The sequence below is a fragment of the Eptatretus burgeri genome, chromosome 12 (assembly GCF_056783735.1).
Source record: "Eptatretus burgeri isolate ZD-2024b chromosome 12, Ebu_testis_v1, whole genome shotgun sequence".
Taxonomy (NCBI): Eukaryota; Metazoa; Chordata; class Myxini; order Myxiniformes; family Myxinidae; genus Eptatretus; species Eptatretus burgeri.
In genome coordinates, this window is record NC_140972.1 from 99216977 (window position 1) to 99238797 (window position 21821).

Consider the following 21821-nt stretch of genomic DNA (forward strand, 5'->3'; position numbering starts at 1 on the left):
ATGGTGCGGCAGAGGGTAGAGTCATCAGCAAAGAGATAAAGAGGATTTTTTCAGAAAGTCGGAGAGATCATTGATGAAAACCAGAAAAAGAACACGGCCCAGAACACTGCTTGAGGAACTCCAGCCTGGGCAAGAAGAGGGGATGAGAGAACTCCATTAACGGCCACACGTTGGTTGCAACAGGAGAGGAAGTCTGCAATCCATGAGTGAAGATCTCCTTGGATACCAGAGGAAGAGAGTTTGGTGAGCACGGCAGGGTACCAGAGCATATCGAAAGCACGTGATATGTTTAGGGAGATGTCTCTGATTTCATGTCTGGCATTAGGATCTCCATCCATTGTTGGGGAGAGCAGAAGCAGCATATCCAACATCGAGTGACCTTGTCTGAATCCAAATTGATGATCGGAAATCAAGCCATTGGAGAAGAGGAAGGATTTAATGTCGGAAGCGATGATGGATTCCATAACCTTGCTGATGATTGGGAGAAGGCTGATTGGTCTGTAGTTTCAGAGATCTGTTTTTGCACATTTTTTATGCAGGGCAGTAATGTTTGCTGATTTTGAAGCAGATGGCAGATGACCGTGAGCAAATGAGAGGGTGAATAGAACAGAGTGAGGGTGAGCAAGAGCAGAGAAGCAGGTTTTTCGGACATTTGGGCTGATGCCGTCTGGACTGGTTGCAGGATCTGAGTCGAGGTTTGACAGCAAACTCTCCACCTTGTCAGGACAAAAGGACACAGACTCCAGGGACAGTTAGGTGTGACTGGGTAAGGTGGGTACAGAAGCGATGGGTTTCGAACACAAGATTTAGAAGCAAACACCGAGTTTAGGCATTCAGCCTTTTCACGAGTGGTATCAGCAGTGCGGCCATTTGAGGTAAGGGAGGGGATGGAGGGGGAACATACACCAGAAACAGATTTGATTCGACGCCACCAGGATTTGGAGGAGGGAGAGAGGTTTGAGAGTTCAGACTTGAGATTGGAAAGATGTTGTTTTCTGGCTGTCCTGAGGGCACGCAGACACACACGCGCACACACACACACACACACACACACACACACACACACACACACACACACACACACACACACACACACACACATACACACACACACACACACACACACACACACACACACACACACACATTTGTTCCGAGCTTTGTGGAAGTTACTAATATTGCCTCAGGTTGGATTAGTCTTCCATGAGGCGAAGGCAAGTTGTTTCAGGACAACTGCCTCACCACAAGCTTCAATGTAGGAAAAGATGGGATAAATCTGTGCATGAGAGAGAGCAAATTTCTTTGAAAGAATTCCCAGGAAGAGTTGATGCCGGAGGAAGTAGAGATGGGAGACCAGTCTAGAAGTTTGATGGCTACTTGAAGTCCCTGCCAGTTGGCCTGACTAAAATGCTAGACTCGACGCCGTTGAGGTGGTTCTCTAATAACAGGCAGAGAGATGTCTACTTTGACAAGCATGTGATCAGATGAACCGATTGGAGCGGAAGACGAACAGCAGATATTTTAAGGAAAATTGGTCAAAATCAGATCCAGAAGAGATGAAGTACCGTTGAGTGAGATCTGGGTCGGGAAGTTGACAGATTGTGTCAGTCTGAACGAGTCAGAGAAGTCTTTTGCTAAAGAGCCATGGCAGGTCAGGTAGGTACCCACACCCAGCTAACTGGCATGATGACAACTGAAGTCACCACATTTGAGTAAGAGAGAGTTGGGATGAGAGGATAGAAGTTGGTCCATGTTTTCAGAGAGCGAGATGTAAATGGAGTCATCACTGTTTGATGGATGGTACAACACACATATAAACATCATGAGGTGGGAGTGGAGGGAAAGTCGTAGCCAGATGTATTCTTGGGGCTGTGGGGGAGAGAGGGCAGTGTATGGTGAGTGAGGAATAGAGTGTTTGATGAAGAGAACAACTTTGCCACCGCGACAAGGCTCAGGTCTGTTGTACCGGAGGAGGGAGTAACCAGGGAGAGATACAAGGGAATTAGAGATGTCTTGAAGGAGGAAAGTTTCTGTTTAGCAGATTATTTTATGTCTGGTTTGTCACTGGCAACCTGTATGGAAAGATCTGTGAGGCTTGATCGAAGGCCCCAGATGTTTGAGGTCCACAATGTTAACGGAGAGGGGGGGAGGAGGTTTTTGGTGCAGGGTAGGGGGAGGGTAGGACTGGGGAAGAGGGGAGTGGGGAGGTAAAGAGAGTTGTTGAAAGAGTGTGGGGGGATTGTAGAAGAGCTAGGGGAGAGGGCCCGATGAGGAGGAGAAAAGGCTCGGTGGTGATGGGTTGAGATGCAGTGAGGAGTAATAAGAGAGGGGCAGAGGGCAGTTGAAGATTGGAGGAGGTGGAGTGATGAGGTGGAAGAGAGAGAGAGACGGTGGGGGAAGGCAGCACCTTTGTGGATGTGAGGGGCAAGTTTGGGAAGGGGGGGTGAGGGGGAAGATTGGAGGGAGAAGGGTGAGAGGGGAGTTTTTGAGAAAGATGAGAGGGAAGCTTGGAGGGGGAAGAGTGTGATGGTTGCTTTGAGAGGGAGGAGTGAGAGTGAAGCTTTGAAAGGGAGGGGAGATGATGAGAGCAGGTACGGCCAAGGTGCAGGAGGACGATTGGAGAGTTGGCGAGAGGGGAAGAATGAGACTTGGTAGAGGTATGGTGAAGAAGGGAGCAGGCAGGGGGAGGTACACGATTTGAGGGGTTGGGAGGAGGTGGAGATGGGATGAGAGGAAGGAAGGAGCATGTTTGTGGTGATGAGTGTACTGATTGAGAGTATGGTTAGAATGGAGCCCACAGATATTAGAACACTACACACTTTGGCACAACAGAGGAAGAGCTGATAGTGAAGCAGAAGACAGTGAAGAGGTGCCAATAGCAGAGGTAGGATGAGGAGCAAGATGGGAGGGGTAAGGAGAGTGTATAACAGGTGAGGAGTTAGGAGGAGGTAGATGTGAGGAGGTGGGGTGAATTGGCACTGAAGTTGGAAAAAAGGATGAATGATGGAACACGAACATGCATTACAAACTGGGATTAACAAAAAAAATGGGATTAAAGAATCAGAGATGTGATTAAAGACATTACGCGAGGGATTCAATGAAGGAGAATGAAGATAATGGAGAAAAGAAACGTTGTAACAGTGGGACGTTTCAGACAAGGGATGAAGAAAAGGTCCAATTAAAAATAACCTTTTAATAATGAAGTAGAAGTAGTGTGGTGCATTATAATACAATATCGAGAACCACACATGTTAAAGAGGAAGTTGAAACATTTTAAGAAACCGTTTTTTTAATTTATTTTATTTATTTTTTAATAGATCTGACTTTGAATCATATGTATCAGTACGTCGTGGATAATTTCCCTCACTACCATCAGAGCAAGGCCGGGTGGTGGAACTCCATCAGGCACAACCTTTCATTCAATGACTGCTTCAGGGAGGACGATCCAGGTCGGTGAGAGCGACCAGGGCGTCGAAATAGAATTTAAACATACAATAAGTGTTTTGTTCTGATTTTCCATTTTAAGCCATTTTATCCAAGTTTGCTTGCCTTTTGTTCTTGTCGTTGTTCTTCTCAAAAGGGAGGGGGAAGAATGAACAGGTGTGCCGTGAATGGTGAAGGTCGGGTCACAGTGTTCGTCATTTTGTGTACTTAATAAATAGAATGCAAAATTGGTGGATGTCATTCACAAAATTGAGTGTTGACTCTGTATCCTATTTGCTGGGATGACTTTGAATTGGTAATTACTTTTATTATACAGGTGCTTTATACGTTGTTTTATGACAACGACCTCCCCACCCCACTCCACACCTCTACTCAACCTCTCCCCCTCCTCCCGACTCAACCCACCCCTCCTCCTCCCAACTCAACCCACCACTCATCCTCCCAACTCAACCCACCACTCATCCTCCAAACCCAACCCAACCCACCCTCCTCCTCCCAACCCAACCCACCCCTCCTCCTCCCAACTCAACCCACCACTCATCCTCCCAACCCAACCCAACCCACCCCTCCTCCTCCCAACTCAACCCACCACTCATCCTCCCAACCCAACCCAACCCACCCCTCCTCCTCCCAACCCAACCCACCCCTCCTCCTCCAAACTCAACCCACCCCTCCTCCTTCCAACTCAACCCACCCCTCCTCCTCCAAACTCAACCCACCACTCATCCTCCCAACTCAACCCACCACTCATCCTCCCAACCCAACCCAACCCACCCCTCCTCCTCCCAACCCAACCCAACCCACCCCTCCTCCTCCCAACCCAACCCAACCCACCCCTCCTCCTCCCAACCCAACCCACCCCTCCTCCTCCAAACTCAACCCACCCCTCCTCCTCCCAACTCAACCCACCACTCATCCTCCCAACTCAACCCACCTCTCCTCCTCCCAACTAAACCCACCACTCATTCTCCCAACTCAACCCAGAACTCCTCCTCCCAACTCAACCCAGAACTCCTCCCAACTCAAACCAGAACTCCTCCTCCCAACTCAACCCACCCCTACTCCCCCCAACTCAACCCACCACTCATTCTCCCAACTCAACCCAGAAACTCCTCCTCCCAACTCAACCCAGAACTCCTCCCAACTCAAACCAGAACTCCTCCTCCCAACTCAACCCACCCCTACTCCCCCAACTCAACCCACCACTCATTCTCCCTACTCAACCCACCACTCATCCTCCCAACTCAAACGACCCCGACTCCTCGCAACTCAACCCACCACTCATCCTCCCAACTCAACCCACCGCCCATCCTCCCAATTCAACCCACCACTCATCGTCCCAACTCAACCCACCCCTCCACCTCCCAACTCAACCCACCACTCCTCCCAACTCAACCTAACCCTCCTTCTCCCAACTCAACCCACCACTCATCCTCCCAACTCAACCACCTCTCCTCCTCCCAACTCAACCCACCTTTCCTCCTCCCAACTAAACCCACCTCTACTCCTCCCAACTCCACCCACCCCTCCTCCTCCCTACTCAACCCACCCCTCCTCCTCCCAACTCAACCTACCTCTCCTCCTCCCAACTCAACCTACCCCTCCTCACAACTCAACCCGCCTCTCCTCCTCCGAACTCAACCCATCTCTTCTCCCAACTCAACCCGCGTCTCCTCCTGCCTACTCAACCCATCTCTTCTCCCCCCAACTCAACCCACCTCTCCTCCTCCCAACTCAACCCACCTCTTCTCCCCCCAACTCAACCCACCTCTCCTCCTCCCAACTCAACCCACCTCTCCTCCTCCCAACTCAACCCACCCCTCCTCCTCCCTACTCAACCCATCTCTTCTCCCCCCAACTCAACCCACCTGCCCTCCTCCCAACTCAACCCACCTCTCCTTCCAACTCAACGCACCTCTCCTCCCAACTCAACTCACCTCTCCTCCTCCCAACTCAACCCACCTCTCCTCCTCCCAACTCAACGCGCCTCTCCTCCTCCCAGCTCAACCCACCTCTCCTCCTCCCAACTCAACCCACCTCTCCTGCTCCCAACTCAACCCACCTCTCCTTCCAACTGAACGCACCTCTCCTCCCAACTCAACTCACCTCTCCTCCTCCCAACTCAACCCACCTCTCCTCCTCCCTACTCAACCCATCTCTTCTCCCCTAACTCAACCCATCACTCATTCTCCCAACTCAACCCACCTCTCCTCCTCCCAACTCAACCCACCTCTCCTCCTCCCAACTCAACCCACCTCTCCTCCCCCAACTCAACCCACCTCTCCTCCCCCCAACTCAACCCACCTCTCCTTCCAACTCAACGCACCTCTCCTCCCAACTCAACCCACCTCTCCTCCCAACTCAACCCACCACTCCTCCACCCAACAAATCTCCCCCCACCTCCATCCCCAAATTGTTTCTTGTCATGTAAAAAATTCCCCAATGATGAACATTTTTCAATATGAAGGATATGTTATTTTATTGTATAAAAGAGATATAATATAATGGAATACACTTGAAAATACAAAATGAAAACTTGTAGGGAGAATCTACAATTATAATAACAACGCAATGACATGCTGAGGTTTGGATTGAGAGATATACGGCGTTTTGATGCTATGTACATGTATTTAGTAAATGGTTTACACGGCTGTCCGGTTCCAGGCATATATGGAAGGAATGATCTAACGCCACAGGTTTCTCTCTGCAGGCATGCAGAAAAGGCCGCCCATGTCACCATCCGGGTGGACGTGTTGGACCTGTCCTCGTACCATGTGCTCGCCCCGGTGTTTCCTTGGGGAAGCTTCGCACAATGCATCCGTCGTGTCATGCTCGAAAGGAGGGACGACGTGCGACGACACGACGCCGGCGATCTGTGTGAACTGTTGGCTCGCAGTGTGCTCCATGCCCGCCTGCATGGCGGAAAAAGCGAGAGGCCTGCTCGGGGTCTCCACCTTGGCCCGAGGTGCAAAACAAGATTCAATGAGGTTCGGCGGAGGCAAAGGGTCGACCGCCTGGAACCACGCTGCGCTTGTTGCCGTGGGAGGCTGCCCACCGCTATGCCCTGTGGCCGGTGTTCGGCAGGTGGATGGGCGCGCTTCCCTGCAGGCCTGGGTCCAGAGTGTCGTGCCCTGTGGTGCAGCCGTCGGGTTCGTCCCTCTGCGCTTCTTCCTGCGACGGAATGTCCCGTTGTCAAACATCTTTTCGCAGTTGGGGTCCAGCGTCCAATAGTTTCCTTTGCCTGCCAAGTAGAACAGCATCCATGATGGTTAGCAAAAGTTATTCGGTCAACATAATTTATTTTATCCAGATTTTTTTGTTAAAAACTCTCGTAGTACAGGAACACAAAGGGAAGAACAAAAGGTAAGTTAACTTGGAAAAACAAAATGTCTCAAAATGTAAAATCAGAACAAAACATTTATTGTATGTTGAAGATACATTTTGATCCCCTGGATGTTCTCACTGACCTGGATCATCATCCTCCCTGGGCACCTTCCTGAAGCAGTCATTGAGTGAAAGGTTGTGCCTGATGGAGTTCTGCCACCCGGCCTTGCTTTGCTGGTAGTAAGGGAAATTATCCATGACGTACTGATAGATCTGATTCAAAGTGAGCTTTCGCTCTGGGATGCTCTGGATGGCCATGGCAATAAGAGCCGAGTACGAGTAGGGCGGTCGGATGAGTTTAATTAGCTCTTGTTCGCTGAATCCGGGACACCAGGTTTCCTGAGCGGCTCCTAGACCCGTGGACTCGTACCATTGCCCCTCTATCCCAGCTTGTGATGGTGTTGGATTAAAGGTCATGCTCGCAGTCATGCTGCCGTTATCATCACCGCAATGGAAACCGATCCCCGGACTTCTCACCTCCCCTGAAACGCACCGAGACGGTTCGTTGTTGATGGCTGCTGGACCATTGGGCTGTCGGAAGAATTGCTGGCTCGATGTCCCAGGGAACGGCTGAAAAAGCTTGGCTTGACCAGAGAGCTGAGAGGCAGGAGAACTTTCCAACAGTGTTGGCAAGAAAGTTGAGGAGTCTTGCTGGTAAACATCAGACGCAGAGAGATTTTCCGAGCTCGTAGCATCTGTTTGCAGTGCCCAGGAGCACGGATTGGCCAGAGGAGAGTCCCAAAACCCCTGAGGACCATCGGGCATTCTGACCGGAGGTGCAATGCCAGGTGCATACAAAGGGAAGGTGTTGTAAAAAAGAGCCATGCTGATAACGAATGACTGCCTGTGGGTAGATCACCGTAAGCAAGCAACAGTTGGACACAAGTGCTGTGGCAAGATGAGGCACCGTTGTATAAATAGTGTTAGTCCCAGCCTCAGGCATAAGACAGAACGTGACCTATAACCAGCGTGATACTTACGGATTATTTGACTCCTCCTCCTGTTTTTAGCAAACCGCACCTTGTGGCAAACTTCCTCTCGCACATTAAACTTGTGACAGGTAATCTGAAGAACCTTTACATTAGATAGGAATGTGTCCACGATGCTCGGACCTCCAAGAACCCACATCTTTCCAAAACATCATTTATTACTTTTTGGATGTTCGTCTGCCATTTCCTGCCTTTTATATTTTAACCATTTCTAACACCTGGAATGATGGTTGGTTTTGAATGCTGATGTTTTAATTTTCCTCTGAAACATGACAGGTTGATAGCTTAAACGCAAGGTTATTCGCCTTATTTGTTGCTGTTTACCTTGGTATTGAACTTTGTGGTCTAAATTCAAAGCATTACGTCTGGCACGAGCCGAACACTGTACATCACCAAATCAACACCATCCCAACTACCAAGAATGGTGGGTGGCAGCATCATGTTATGGGGCTGATTTTCATAAGCAGGGAATGGCAAGCTTGTCAGGAGAGAAGGTACAATGGACGGTGCAAAGTACAGGAGAATCCTTGATGAAAACCTGCTTGAGTTTGCCGTGAATCTGAACCTGGTTAGGAGATTCACATTGAGGCAGGACAATGATCTGAAGCACAAAGCGAAAGCTAAACTGGAGTGGCTGAATAAGAACAAAATAAATGTTCTTGAGTGGCCCAGTCTAAGTCTTGACTTGAACCCAATTAAATATTTATGGTGAGATCTGTTTATTTTTTTTGCATACCATGTCGAGGCTCTGATAATAGCTAACACACATAACATATAACAAGCCAGGAGACAAGAGGGGTGGGAGAAGGAAGCACAAAATAGTCGGAAACAGATATATTAGATCTGTGGAAGGGAGAGGGATGGGGCGGGGTAAACAAGATGGACACGACAGGGACTTTCAGGAAAAAAAAAACGGAATTTAAATGATGTGGGTTTGGGGTGGATTAACGAGGGTAGAAAAGACGAAGGTTTTGGATGGGGGAATATATGAAATGGTGGTGAACAGCTGTTTTGAAGACCTGGAAGGAGGAATGGGATTGAAGAGAGTGTGGGAGATTTTTACAGAGGCAGGAAAAAAGAGGAATGAAAGAGTGAAGGTGAGTAGTGATTCTTGATTTTGGCAGTTTCACCAGAAGGGGATTGCTGGCGTACCTTGAATTCCCTGTGGAAGTATGGGGGGTGGGTGGGGGGGGACAGATCACAGACATAGCAGGGGGGGGGCAAGAGAAGATGGCAGAAGACAGAAAGAATGACACCTGCCTGCGGTGAGAGACCCAAAGACTCAGCTTCATTGCGGGATATACCAATGATCCCAAAAGCCTTGGTTTCCACAGCGTGAAGTAGAGAAAGGTGTGAGGCAGGAGCACTATCCCAAAGGGGAGACCATTGCTCCATCGGACTACGGATGAAAGCTTTGTAAGTGGTTCGAAGCTCAAGTGTGCCAAGGAAGGACTTTTTACAACACTGGATGCCCAGTCGGCAACTGCCTTTGGAGGCCAGCATGGAGATGTGGCTTTCCCAAGAAAGATCATGGCGGATGGTGAGGCCCAAAAGCTTGAATGAAAGGACTTCTTCAGGAGGATTGTTGAGACAGTAGATTGTGGAGGAGGTTTCCAGATGGTCCTTTCATAGAGACATGGTGTGTGTGTGCGTGTGTGTGAGATTTGTCAGGATTGAAAGACATGTTCCGAGTGTTGGACCAGCTTGTGATTTTACCCAAATCTACAGAGTGAAGAGGCTGCTACTTGCCAGTCTGAGGTATGACAGATGCTATAGCAGAGGGTGAAGTTATCAGCAAAGAGATCAAGAGGATTTTCCAGAGTCGCAGAGATCATTCATGAAAACGAGAAAAAGCACAGGGCCCAGAACATTGCCTTGAGGAACTCCAGCCTGGACAGGAAGAGGAGATGAGAGAATTCCATTTTGGGCCACGCGTTGGCTGCGACAGGAGAGGTAGTCTGCGAACCATGAGTGGAGATGGCCTTGGTTACCATAAGAAGAGAGTTTGGTGAACAGGGCAGAGTGCCAGACCATATCAAAAGCTCATAATATGTATGGAGAGATGGCTCTGATCTCATGTCTGGCATTCGATTTTGGACCTACATCAACAACAAGGACCTCCATCCAACAAGGACAAGGACCTCCAACAAGGTCAACAAGGACAAGGACCTCCAACAAGGTCAACAAGGACCTCCATCCATTGTTAACAGAGCAGGAGCAGCAAGTCCAGAGTAGAGTGACCTGGTCTGAATCCAAATTGATGATCAGAAATCAAGCCATTGGAGAAGAGGAAGGATTTAATATCAGAAGTGATGATGGATTCCATAACCTCACTGATGATAGGGAGAAGGTTGATTGGTCTGAAGATGCAGGGATCAGTTTTTACCTCCGCCAACGAAGGTGGAAGGAGGTTATGTTTTCACCCCTGTCTGTCTTTTTGTTTGTTACTTGCAAAATCAAAGATTTTACCAGTATATTGGTCAGTCGATTTTGTTATTCCGTTTGTTTGTCTCTCCGTCTGTTTGTCGCCTATAGGTCACAATTTTAAACCTATCTTCACGAAACTTCACCACATGGTGGAGTTTGGCATAAGCAAGAAGCCTATTGTTTTTGAGGTCAAAAGGTCAACATCGGACAAAAGTCAGCAAATTTGTCAAATTTCCGAAATCCTCAATTTTCATCCGATTGACTTGAAATTTGAAGAGGATTTACAAATCAGGTCACTGAATTCAACCAACAATTATTTTTGAGGTCAACATTGGTCAAAAGGTCAATATATGCCGGATTTCTAAAATTGTCAATTTTCATCCGATTGACTTAAAATTTCAGGAGTTGCATATCTCGTTCATTGAATTCAAGCACCAATTATTTTTGAGGTCAATTTGTTTAATGGATTTTGCAAGTATCGTGCTCTGCACGACGACGTCGTCTTCTTGTTATTCCGTCTGTTTGTCTGTTTGTAAATCGCCTACAGGTTACAATTTTAAACCGATCTTCATGAAACTTCACCAAGTTATAGAGGTAGTCTCACCTGAGAAGCCTGTTGATCTAAAGGTAAAAGGTCATTTTGAGGTCAAATTTCTGAGATCATTTTTCTTCTGACTTGAAAATTAAACAGCACTTGTATCGTGCATTACTGAATTTGGAAACCAACTATATTTGAGATCAAAAGGTCAAAGGTCAACTCAAGTTCAAACTTCTAAAATCATCAATTTTCAACTGAAAAATCATCAATTTACATCCTATTAACTTGAAAGTTGAATAGGATTTGCATAACCCTTCACTGAATTGGAAAAACAACTATTTTAGGTCAAAGGTCAACTCAAGGTCAAAGTTCTAAAATTATCAAATTTCATCTGAAAAACCGTCAATTTTCATCCGATAAACTGAAAATTAGGCAGCATTTGCATAGTACATCACTGAATTGGGAAAGCAACTATTTTTGAGGTCAAAAGTTCAAAGGTCAACTCAAGATCAAACTTCTAAAATCAATTTCAATTTGAAAAATAATCAATTTTCATCCGATTGACCTGAGCTTTGATTAGGATTGTCAATTTTAATCTTTATGAAATGGACAATTTTGATGTATCCATGGCAACCTTTGGAGAGGGTCATGGATTTTGCACGTATCATGCTCTGCACGACGTCTTTTTCTTGTTACTTGCAAAATTGAAGATTTTTCAAGTATATTGATCAGTCAATTTTGTTATTCTGTCAGTTTGTCTGTTTGTCACCTACAGCTCACAATTTTAAACCAATCTTCACGCAACTTCACCACATGGTAGAGTTTGTCATAAGGAAGAAGCCTATTGTTTTTGAGGTCAAAAGGTCAACAACTTAGGTGAGATTTCTAAAATCCTCAATTTTCATGTGATTGACTTGAAATTTGAAGAGGATTTATATTTCAGGGCACTGAATTAAACTAGCCAATTATTTTTGAGGTCAACATCGACCAAAAGGTCAACACAGGCCCAAGGCCAACAATTAAGGTGGTGTTTCTAAATTCCTCAATTTTTCATCCAATTCACTTGAAATTTGAAGAGGATTTATATTTCAGGTCACCAAATTCAACCAGCCAATTATTTTTGAGGTCAACATCGACCAAAAGGTCAGCATAGTCCCAAGTTCAACAACTATGGTGGTATTTCTAAAATCCTCAATTTTCATCCAATTGACTTGAAATTTGAAGAGGATTTATATTTAAGGTCAATTAATTCAATGAGACAATTATTTTAGAGGTCTACATTGGCAAAAAGGGCAACATAGGCCACATTTCTAAAATTGTCAATTTTCACGCGATTCACTTGAAATTTGAAAATGAGTTGTATATTTGGTTATTGAATTCAACCACCAATTATTTTTAAGGTCAAATTTGTTTTATGGATTTTGCAAGTGTCTGCTCTGCACGACGTCGTCTTCTTGTTTGATTGTTTGTTTGTTTGTCCGCACAGAACTTGAGTACGCTTTTTCTCTGCAACTGCTTGGTGTGTTGACACAAATTTTTCACCGTAGGTGCGACTTCTCGTGTGAAATGTTTTAATGAAACATATGACGTCACAAGTCACGTGCTGTGGCAGCCAGTTTGGAAAAAAGGAAAAACTTTGGACCTCTGTATCTCTGAAACCACACTATGGAAAAAGTTGAAACTTGACATATGGCAAGTACTCCTCAAAGGGAAGAGGTACGATTTTTTTTATGTCATAGGTGCCTTTTTTATGACGTCATAATTGCAAAAGTAGAACTTTACATCCAATCAGTATGAAAATTTTTGAGGGTCATCTTGGGATAAATTGGTCAACAGAAAAAAAAAATGATGACGTCGTTGGTCACGTGATTCAGCAGCCTTTTTATTATTTTTTTATTTAAAGAAAAAAGCCTTCAAATATCTTCTCTGAAATGGCTGAACAGATCAAAGCGAAACTTTACAGCCACGGCCGACTATCTATGAGGAATTAAACATTCCCACCTATGGCATCATAGGTCACATGATTTGGCAGCCATATTGGATTTACCCTAAAACCCTCAATCATCTTCTCCAGAACGGCTAAACAGATGGAGGGGAAACTTCACAGAAATGTTCCCCAAGCCTTGGAGATATCAGGATGTTCACTAATAATTGATAGGTCACATGGTCTGGCAGCCATATTGGATTGAACAAAAATATTTTTAAAATTCTTTCTCTTCAACTGCTTCATTGATCAATGTGAAACTTCAAAATTATCATCGAGTAATGATTGGGAATATAGGTTTCAAATTCAACCTGATCGGACCTATGGGGTGGCAGCCAGAATTATTTAATTGTTTGAATCTGGGTTCTTTTGGATTTTTTTTTGAATAAGGCTCACTTGGCTGCACCTGGATGAGTTTAAGGGTAGAGAAGTAGCAGCTGAAACCCGAATCGCATTCAGGCTCCTCCTGTTGACTTCATCTTTGCTTTTTGCTTGTTTGGGTTCCTTCTGATGACTCCAATTAAATGCAGTACTGCACCTACAGTATTTGGTCTTCCATTTGTTTGGATTTGAATTTCTTTTAATCCCATTCTGAATTCAATTGAATAGCAATAAACATCATGGGTCAGTGTCAAATGTCCGTTCAAAGTGGGGTTGAATCAAAGTGGGACATCTTGGTACCCCGCCATCACTGCCAGCAGTTATAAAGTGGCAGTTCTAAGTATCTCTCTTATTAATGATGTAATACACCAGTACACAAGCACCACATAAAATATGCTGCATAAAACTATACAAATGCCACACAAAACGAGTCTTGGTGAGGATCTACAATCTCTGATTCCTCTTGTTCTTGTTTTTAATGTTAAACTCAGGTTAAACGTACTTATTGTTAAACATACCATTGATTGTTAAATAAAACTATACCCGAAAACTGCAAGCTCCGACAAACCAACTTATCCACTGCCTGGATAGATTACTAAAACGCCTTTGACAGTGTCCCACATTCATGGATTATTGGATCATGCAAGTATAGAAAATTGACCCCCATATAGTCACATTGACTGAGAAAGCAAAGACACTCTGGAACACAACTCTGATACTACCTTACTTGGAAAGAAAGATTGAAATCCCAACAGTAAAGATACGACGTAGTATCTTTCAAGGTGACGGTCTTTCCCTCCTCTTGTTTTGTCTGGCTCTGGACCCACTGCATAACCTCATCGATGAACAAGGACATGAACACAATCTGATCTGCAACAGAAAAATGACCAAAGAAACAAGAAAAGTGATTCACCTTCTGCACATGGATAATCTAAAACTCTTCGCCCCAAATGATAAAAAAAAAACTTGGCAAATCAACTGAAACGAGTAGAGCAGTACTCGGAAGACATCCGAATAGAGTTTGGTCTTGATAAATGTGCCACATGTACATTTGTACAGGAAAAAAAAAAACAAGAACAGACAACATCTCAATCGATCAAAGTTCAACAATATAGGGACTATAAAACGAAGCATCCTACAAATACCTCCGAATAGAAGATGGACCCCCGGTACAACACAAATAATGCATGAAATAATCATCAAAGAGAGTACCTCCGTGAAATAAGACTAATTCTAAAGTCACCCCTTTCCCCAAGAAACAAAGCCAAAACTATAAACCAACTTGCAGTGCCAGTATTCCAATATAGCTGTGTAATTATAAACTGCCCACAATTGGAGATCAACAATCTAGACACCAAAACAAGGAACTTTTAATTATTCACAAGATATTCTATCAAAAAAAACAGCATACCAAGGTTATACTTACTGAGACGAGAAGGAGGAGGAGATGGTTTGATGGAGCTCAAGCAGGTGCACAGAACATTGTGCGTAAGACTAACGGAGTATGTGCAAAGCTCAAGAGACTATCAGATGATATTTGTACACGAGCAAGAAAACAACACACCAGAAAAGGGATCCTTAATCCATTCAGCAAGAAACTTCCAAAAACAGGTGCAAATGATGGGTACCACACAGGATAACGAAACAAAGAAACACAGCCCCAATGATTTAAAAAATAAAAAAAGAGTAAAATTACAAAAATAAATATCAGCAGATATACTCTGACAAATGGGAGAATGACAAAAGAGCAGGAAGATTTAGAAAGGAGTTTGACTGGACAGGGATTGACAAGGAAGGTTCATTGGAATGGCTCTCTCTTTCTCTCTCTCTCTCTTCCCCCCCGGTTGCATCATTGGTTGGGACACAGCTATGTTGCTGATGCAGTGTACCCCTTACCAGTACACTGGTGCTCATTTTGCCGACCTCGGAAGAATGACAGGCTGAGTCAACCTCCTGGTGTATTTTAATTCAGCAGCCAACAGGGCTTGAACTCAGGACCTTAGGATCCCAAGCCACCACCCTAACCACTAAGCCAACACCAGGCTTATTGGAATGGCTAAGAAGAGGTCAAAGTAGTTGGGATGGAGAACGAGTCATCATCAATGCCCAAAACCAAGGACAATACACGAATGCCTTTAAGAAAATAGCATGATTGAGCCAATCAGACAAATGCTGGTTTTGTGGGGAAGAAACAGAAAGTACCAGCTAGTCATCTTGGGATGTAAAAAAAACTCATGACAGACGGAACAGCTGTACACAGAAAGACATGAGAGCATATGTAGAGTATTCCACTGGCATATCTGTAAACATTTAAACATCCTGGCCCCAGAACAATCATGGAAATACAAACCAGATCCGATCCTTGATAATGAACAAGTAATGCTCACGTGTGACAAGATGATCCCATCAAGTGTGGACAATGCAAACAAAGCATTGTGTCCGGACAAGGAGCTCAAACACAAAAAGGAAAAGTCGGCATTGTTGATCGAGGTTTCAGTTCCCAATGGCATTGCACGAAATGCAAAAGAAATCAGGAAAATCACCAAATACCAGGATCTGAAAAATGAGGTCAAGAGAATGTGGAAATTGAAGAAAGCTGAAATTATACCAGTGGTAGTCAGAGCTGCAGGTATGAGAAAGAAAACCCTCACTGAGTACTTAAAAATCATTCCGGGGAATATCACCACAAACGAGGTACAAATGGAGGCTGTTAGAGGTTCAGTGAAGATTGTGAAAACAGCCCTTGGAACGAGGCTATGAGAATGAAACTTCACAGTTTGGTTCATGAATCACGATCCTTCACCAAAAAATAGGAGGTGGACATTTTGAGTTCTGGGAGAACTTCCTCCCACCTCCTGAAATCCACAAATGGAGATTACAACCAACAGGGTACATAGCCTACTGTGCAGACATTGTTACAGACTAGTATATTCATTTAATTGTGCTTGGAAAGTGTTGCACTTGCTGTTCGGTTTCCTGTTAAGTCACAACAACAACAATAACAACATGAGGAAAAAGGCAACAACAGTTTTAGAATGGAGGGAAGAGGAGAGAAGGAAGAGGAGGAGAGGAAGGCATGGTGCATGTTCTCTTGAGCTGCCATGCTCTGTTTCAAGGGGTGCATCTATCTATCTTCTATACATTACTAAAACTCTCATCTTGTATGTATGTATGTATGTTCCCGAAATACAGCCAAAACGGTACACGATAGCGCAAAGATTTTAGTGCCACCTTACTCACCATTCTCCTGCGGTGTGCAGTATCAAGTTTCGTTCAAATCGGGCAACGAAAAAATTATTAAAAAATCAATTCCCGATTCAGTCAAGTACTCTTCGGGAGAATTTGATCAATGCAAACAACCTCAGCGGTATAGTTCGCTAGAGCTATGTTCTTTTTTGTCTTGAAATGATTTTTTTTTCATCAACCGCCGTCTCAACGGGAACCCAACGAGTTCACGAGTCGTCTAGTATCCTTTTAAAACTGACATACCCAGTGAAGGAGGAATCTGGGTCTTCTGTATACGAACCGGTTGAGGTATTTGCCTTCCCACGATGGGTCCACTTCAATCCGCTGTGTGTTGGTTGGTGGATATTCAGCTTCTCTTCTGCATTCCCATGGAGGTATTCATCTCAGCTGAATTCCCTCAACTCTTTGTGGAACTTCCCTGTCGGACATTTGCATTCCTGTTATCTTGGTGACGATTTCAATGCAGCTCCTTATATTTCCTCCTTGGTGCCATTCTGGGTGATTTTTCACACCATTTTGAGAGGCACTCGACGTGTTGATTGGTGCGTGTCCTCAGAGCTTATTTGTCCCTCCAACCTCACCTGTCCATCCTCCCCATCCTTTTCAGCTTCGAGGTTCTTCCTTCCTTGTATTTGGTGCAGCTTTTCTCGCTGACTTCGGTTCTCCTCTATGCTTTGGTGGTTCACCTTGTGAGGACTGGTTGAACGTGATGGACTGACTGCCTGTGTTGGTTTCAACGTTTGTGTGCACCACCTGGACTTTGGTCCTTGAATACAGGACTCGCCGCCGATCCTTCACTCGATTATAACCCGCTGGGATTTATTGTGCCAACAGCTTGAGTGAACCTTGTGTCGCGTTGAGAGTCGTGAAAATGAACGTTTCGCTGCATTGCAGTGTGTTGGGTTCTTACTCGTTTAACTTGGGGATTCTTGGAGGGAAGTCATGAATTGTTACATTTAATCAGCATTGTTGTGGTTACGATAGACATTAGAGATTAATGGATACTTATTATAACGTCACCCTCTGTCTCCTGCCGTGTGTTCATTTCACCCCGAAAACTACACAAAGGGCACATCAGTGTCTTTATTTATTTTTTGCCGTGACGGACTCCGGGTTACCGGTGCACCTGCTGCTGGCACCCTGAGGTCGACATGCAACAACATACACTTACATACAAACACACATATATATATATATATATATATATATATATATATATACACACACACACACACACATGCACACACCTACATAAACATATACATATACATACACACACATACACCTGCACACATACATACACACACATACCCACACATACCCACACATACCCACATACACACACCTACACACACACCTACACACACACACCTACACACACACGCACACCTACACACGCACACACCTACATACACACATATACACACACACACATGCACACACCTACATAAACATATACATACCCACATACATACACACATATACCTGCACACATACATACACACACACATGCACACACCTACATACACACATACACCTGCACACATACATACATAACACATACCCACACATACCCACATACACACACCTACACACACACACACCTACACACACACACACATGCACACACCTACATAAACATATACCTGCACACATACATACACACGCACTTGCATACACGCACACATACATACACACACATACATACACACATCTACACATACCCACATACATACACACACATACACATACCCACATACATACACACACATATACCTGCACACACACATACATACACACATACATACACACATACATACACACACACACACATACATACACACACCCACATACAAACACACTTGCACATACACATACCCACACACACACACACACACATAACACACACATACACATACCCACATACAAACACACTTACACACACACACACACACACACACACATAAACACTCACACTAACACACACACAAACACAGTTACATACATACACACACCTACATACATATACATACATACACACACCAACATCCACACATATACACACACACACACACACACATATACAGACACACACATATGAACACACTTACATACATATACACTTACACACCTACATACACATACACACACACACCTACATACACACACCTAAGTAGGGTAAGAATACTGATTCTGGCTCACTTTTCCCCATGTAAATGAATGGGGGATTTTCAGCGATTTATATTTTTTTTCCCTAAAAATAAATCCCCTTTTTATCCCAAGGTATATTTATTTGTCTCCCCTTTTAACCTGGAGGTTGAACCTCATTGAATTGAACACCTGGGGGTTGAACAGCTCACTCATTGAACCTATAAAGATTTGTTCATTCTCAAATTCCTTCAATAGTTTAATTTTCTTTGCACAATAATCCCCATCTAAAATATTGACAAACAAAACATTTGAATCTTTATATTTTTTAAGATACCCCATTTGTGTCATTACGAAATGATAAACTTCTCTTAATGCTCTTGTTTGACCACCTCCTGAGCCACAGGTTATTTTTTGTTAAGCCCCGCCCACTTTTCTTTAAGCCCCGCCCACTTTTGCTAAGCTCCGCCCACTTTTCATAAGGTATTTTTTCTAAGCCACGCCCACTTTTCCTAAGCCCCGCCCACTTTTGCGAAGCTCCGCCCACTTTTCATGAGGTATTTTTCTAAGCCACGCCCACTTTTCCTAAGCCCCGCCCACTTTTGCTAAGCTCCGCCCACTTTTCATAAGGTATTTTTTCTAAGCCACGCCCACTTTTCCTAAGCTCCGCCTACTTTTGCTAAGCCCCGCCCACTCTTACATCATTTCCAGTTCATCTCTGACTCACAAAGAAATCACTAGAAAATTACAGGATGTTATGGTTTTGAAAAATTTCCCAATGAAGGCTTGCCTAGGCTTGCCCAGGGAATTTCCAAAGGAAACCACACCCACCAGTCTTTCTCTATAAAAGCTTCAAACCCAGGCTCCATTTTAAACATTTGTTCTTGCTGGCAATGGTGTTCTGTGTGCTTGTCTCAAACTCTCTGTCTTCTATGGAACTAAACCTTCAAGTTGATGAACTGGATTCAAACCTCTTATCTATTGAGGTAAGATTTTTTATTTTCCTATTTTCAAACTTTGATTGAAGCATACTCATTTAATAATTAAATAACTTAATTAATACATCATTATTTTCTCTCACAGGAAATTGTATCTGAAAATACTGCTTTTGCTACAACTTGGGGGGAAATTGTTGGCTTGGTTGAAGACCTTGAGTGGGATGACTTTAGTGTTCCTTGGAACTCTCTGTCTTCTATGGAACTAAACCTTCAAGTTGATGAACTGGATTCAAACCTCTTATCTATTGAGGTAAGATTTTTTATTTTCCTATTTTCAAACTTTGATTGAAGCATACTCATTTAATAATTAAATAACTTAATTAATACATTATTATTTTCTCTCACAGGAAATTGTATCTGAAAATACTGCTTTTGCTACAACTTGGGGGAAATTGTTGGCTTGGTTGAAGACCTTGAGTGGGATGACTTTAGTGTTCCTTGGAACTCTCTGTCTTCTATGGAACTAAACCTTCAAGTTGATGAACTGGATTCAAACCTCTTATCCATTGAGGTAAGATTTTTTATTTTCCTATTTTCAAACTTTGATTGAAGCATACGCATTTAATAATTAAATAACTTAATTAATACATTATTATTTTCTCTCACAGGAAATTGTGTCTGAAATACGAAATGAAAATACTGCTTTTGCTACAACTTGGGGCGAAATTGTTGGCTTGGTTGAAGACCTTATGAGCGACCAAGACCCACAGAACGAGTTCGTCCTTGATGACCCAACCAAAGAGTTATACCTTGGAGACCAGCAAAATCCTGAAAAAGAGTTTTACAGCAATAGTACTCATTGTGAGTTATCAAGACAATACCCACTGAACAAGTTATACGTTGATGAGCCAGAATACAAGTTTTACCTTGGAGACTCACAAATTTTGGAAAAATCAGTAAATGAGTTCTGCCTTGATGGTTTAAATAACTACCTTGGAGACTCAGGAAAAGGGTTCTGCCAAGATGGTTCTAAATATGGGGTCTACCTTGGAGACTCACAAATTTTGAAAAAATCAGTAAATGAGTTCTGCCTTGATGGTTTAAATAACTACCTTGGAGACTCAGGAAAAGGGTTCTGCCAAGATGGTTCTAAATATGGGTCCTACCTTGGAGACTCACAAATTTTGAAAAATCAGTAAATGAGTTATCCTTAAGAGACTTTGTAAGTTGGTTTTACTTTGAATACTTGAAATGTGGGTTCTGGATTGATAACTCACAATGTGATACATATCTTGGAAACTCAACGGGAATGTGGTTATACCTTGAAGACTTGGAAAGTTGGGTTTATGTTGGACACTTGAAACTTTTTTGGGGGCTTTTATTTATTTATTTATTTATTTATTATTATTATTATTTTATTTATTTATATTTTGGAGACTTTTGGAGTTGCTATCACTCTTTGGGATCTAAACCTATCAAGAAAGTTCTTACTCCCTCTTTCTATGTCATCAAACCTGAAAGCCTTAAAAGACAGAATTGGAAGAAAAAAAAAAAAAAACGTAAAATATATATATATATAGGTGGAAATCTCATTTTGAAAAAGACTGTGTTGGGTGAGGATTGAGTTGGGGTTGAGATTTTGAATGTGAGGGTTGGGGTTGAGATTTTGAATGTGAGGGTTGGGACACACACACATACACACCAACAAACAAAGTTAAGCCTTGACTATTCAGTTGAGGATTCTGTGTTTGGGGTTCACAGATCTAAGAACGTCCCCCTTGACACACATTATATACTGTTATACACCTCGGACTTGGCCCTCGAGTGTCCACAACGGTGTATAGTAGGAGGGAGTGAAGCGCCAACCTATTGCTCCCATTGCACACACACACAAACAAAAGTTAAGCCTTGACTATTCAGTTGAGGATTCTGTGTTTGGGGGTTCACAGATCTAAGAACGTCCCCCTTGACACACATTATATACTGTTATACACCTCGGACTTGGCCCTCGAGTGTCCACAAAGGTGTATTATCTGCTTAGTTTTGTCTTTTGTAATTCCTGTGAATAAAATGAACCTAAAATCTCTTCCCCTTCCAAATCATATATTTTATAAGTCCAAGGAACTGTATCTATTACATCAACAATTTTAAAAAGTTCTTTCGTCCATCGTTCAGTAAAACCCTTTTCAAAATGAGATTTCCACCTATATATTCTTACGATATCACCAACTTTGAACTTAGGTTTTCTGACATTAATCTCTTTTTCATATTTTAATTTTGTAAATGTTTCTGATGGCTTCATATTCGTTGATGTGTGAATCGTGTCATTATACTTATCCACA

The 21821-nt window shown here is 43.6% G+C and overlaps 2 protein-coding genes across 2 annotated transcripts; one reads left to right on the forward strand and one right to left on the reverse strand.

The window, feature by feature from the left end:
• Window positions 1-5654: 5654 nt before the first annotated feature.
• LOC147016227 (uncharacterized) lies at window positions 5655-7991 on the reverse strand. Its single transcript, XM_085849066.1, has 2 exons — window positions 6912-7991; window positions 5655-6685 (listed from the first exon to the last, which is right to left on the reverse strand). Exons 1-2 carry the CDS (start codon window positions 7651-7653, stop codon window positions 6129-6131), a joined length of 1299 nt encoding a protein of 432 aa, XP_085705192.1. The 5' UTR covers window positions 7654-7991; the 3' UTR covers window positions 5655-6128.
• Window positions 7992-18720: 10729 nt separating this feature from the next.
• Window positions 18721-20678, forward strand: LOC147016228 (uncharacterized). Its single transcript, XM_085849151.1, has 3 exons — window positions 18721-19527; window positions 19625-19789; window positions 20148-20678. Exons 1-3 carry the CDS (start codon window positions 19435-19437, stop codon window positions 20676-20678), a joined length of 789 nt encoding a protein of 262 aa, XP_085705277.1. The 5' UTR covers window positions 18721-19434.
• The last annotated feature ends 1143 nt before the right edge of the window (window positions 20679-21821 follow it).

Bases quoted from the DNA above. Each gene is read 5' to 3' on its own strand.
- LOC147016228 (XM_085849151.1), top strand. From the start codon at position 19,435: ATGGTGTTCTGTGTGCTTGTCTCAAACTCTCTGTCTTCTATGGAACTA. The intron at 19,528-19,624 runs GTAAGATTTTTT...TTTCTCTCACAG, and splicing joins CAAACCTCTTATCTATTGAG to GAAATTGTATCTGAAAATAC. The intron at 19,790-20,147 runs GTAAGATTTTTT...TTTCTCTCACAG, and splicing joins CAAACCTCTTATCTATTGAG to GAAATTGTGTCTGAAATACG.
- LOC147016227 (XM_085849066.1), bottom strand. From the start codon at position 7,653: ATGGCTCTTTTTTACAACACCTTCCCTTTGTATGCACCTGGCATTGCA. The intron at 6,686-6,911 runs GTCAGTGAGAAC...TCTACTTGGCAG, and splicing joins CAGGGAGGATGATGATCCAG to GCAAAGGAAACTATTGGACG.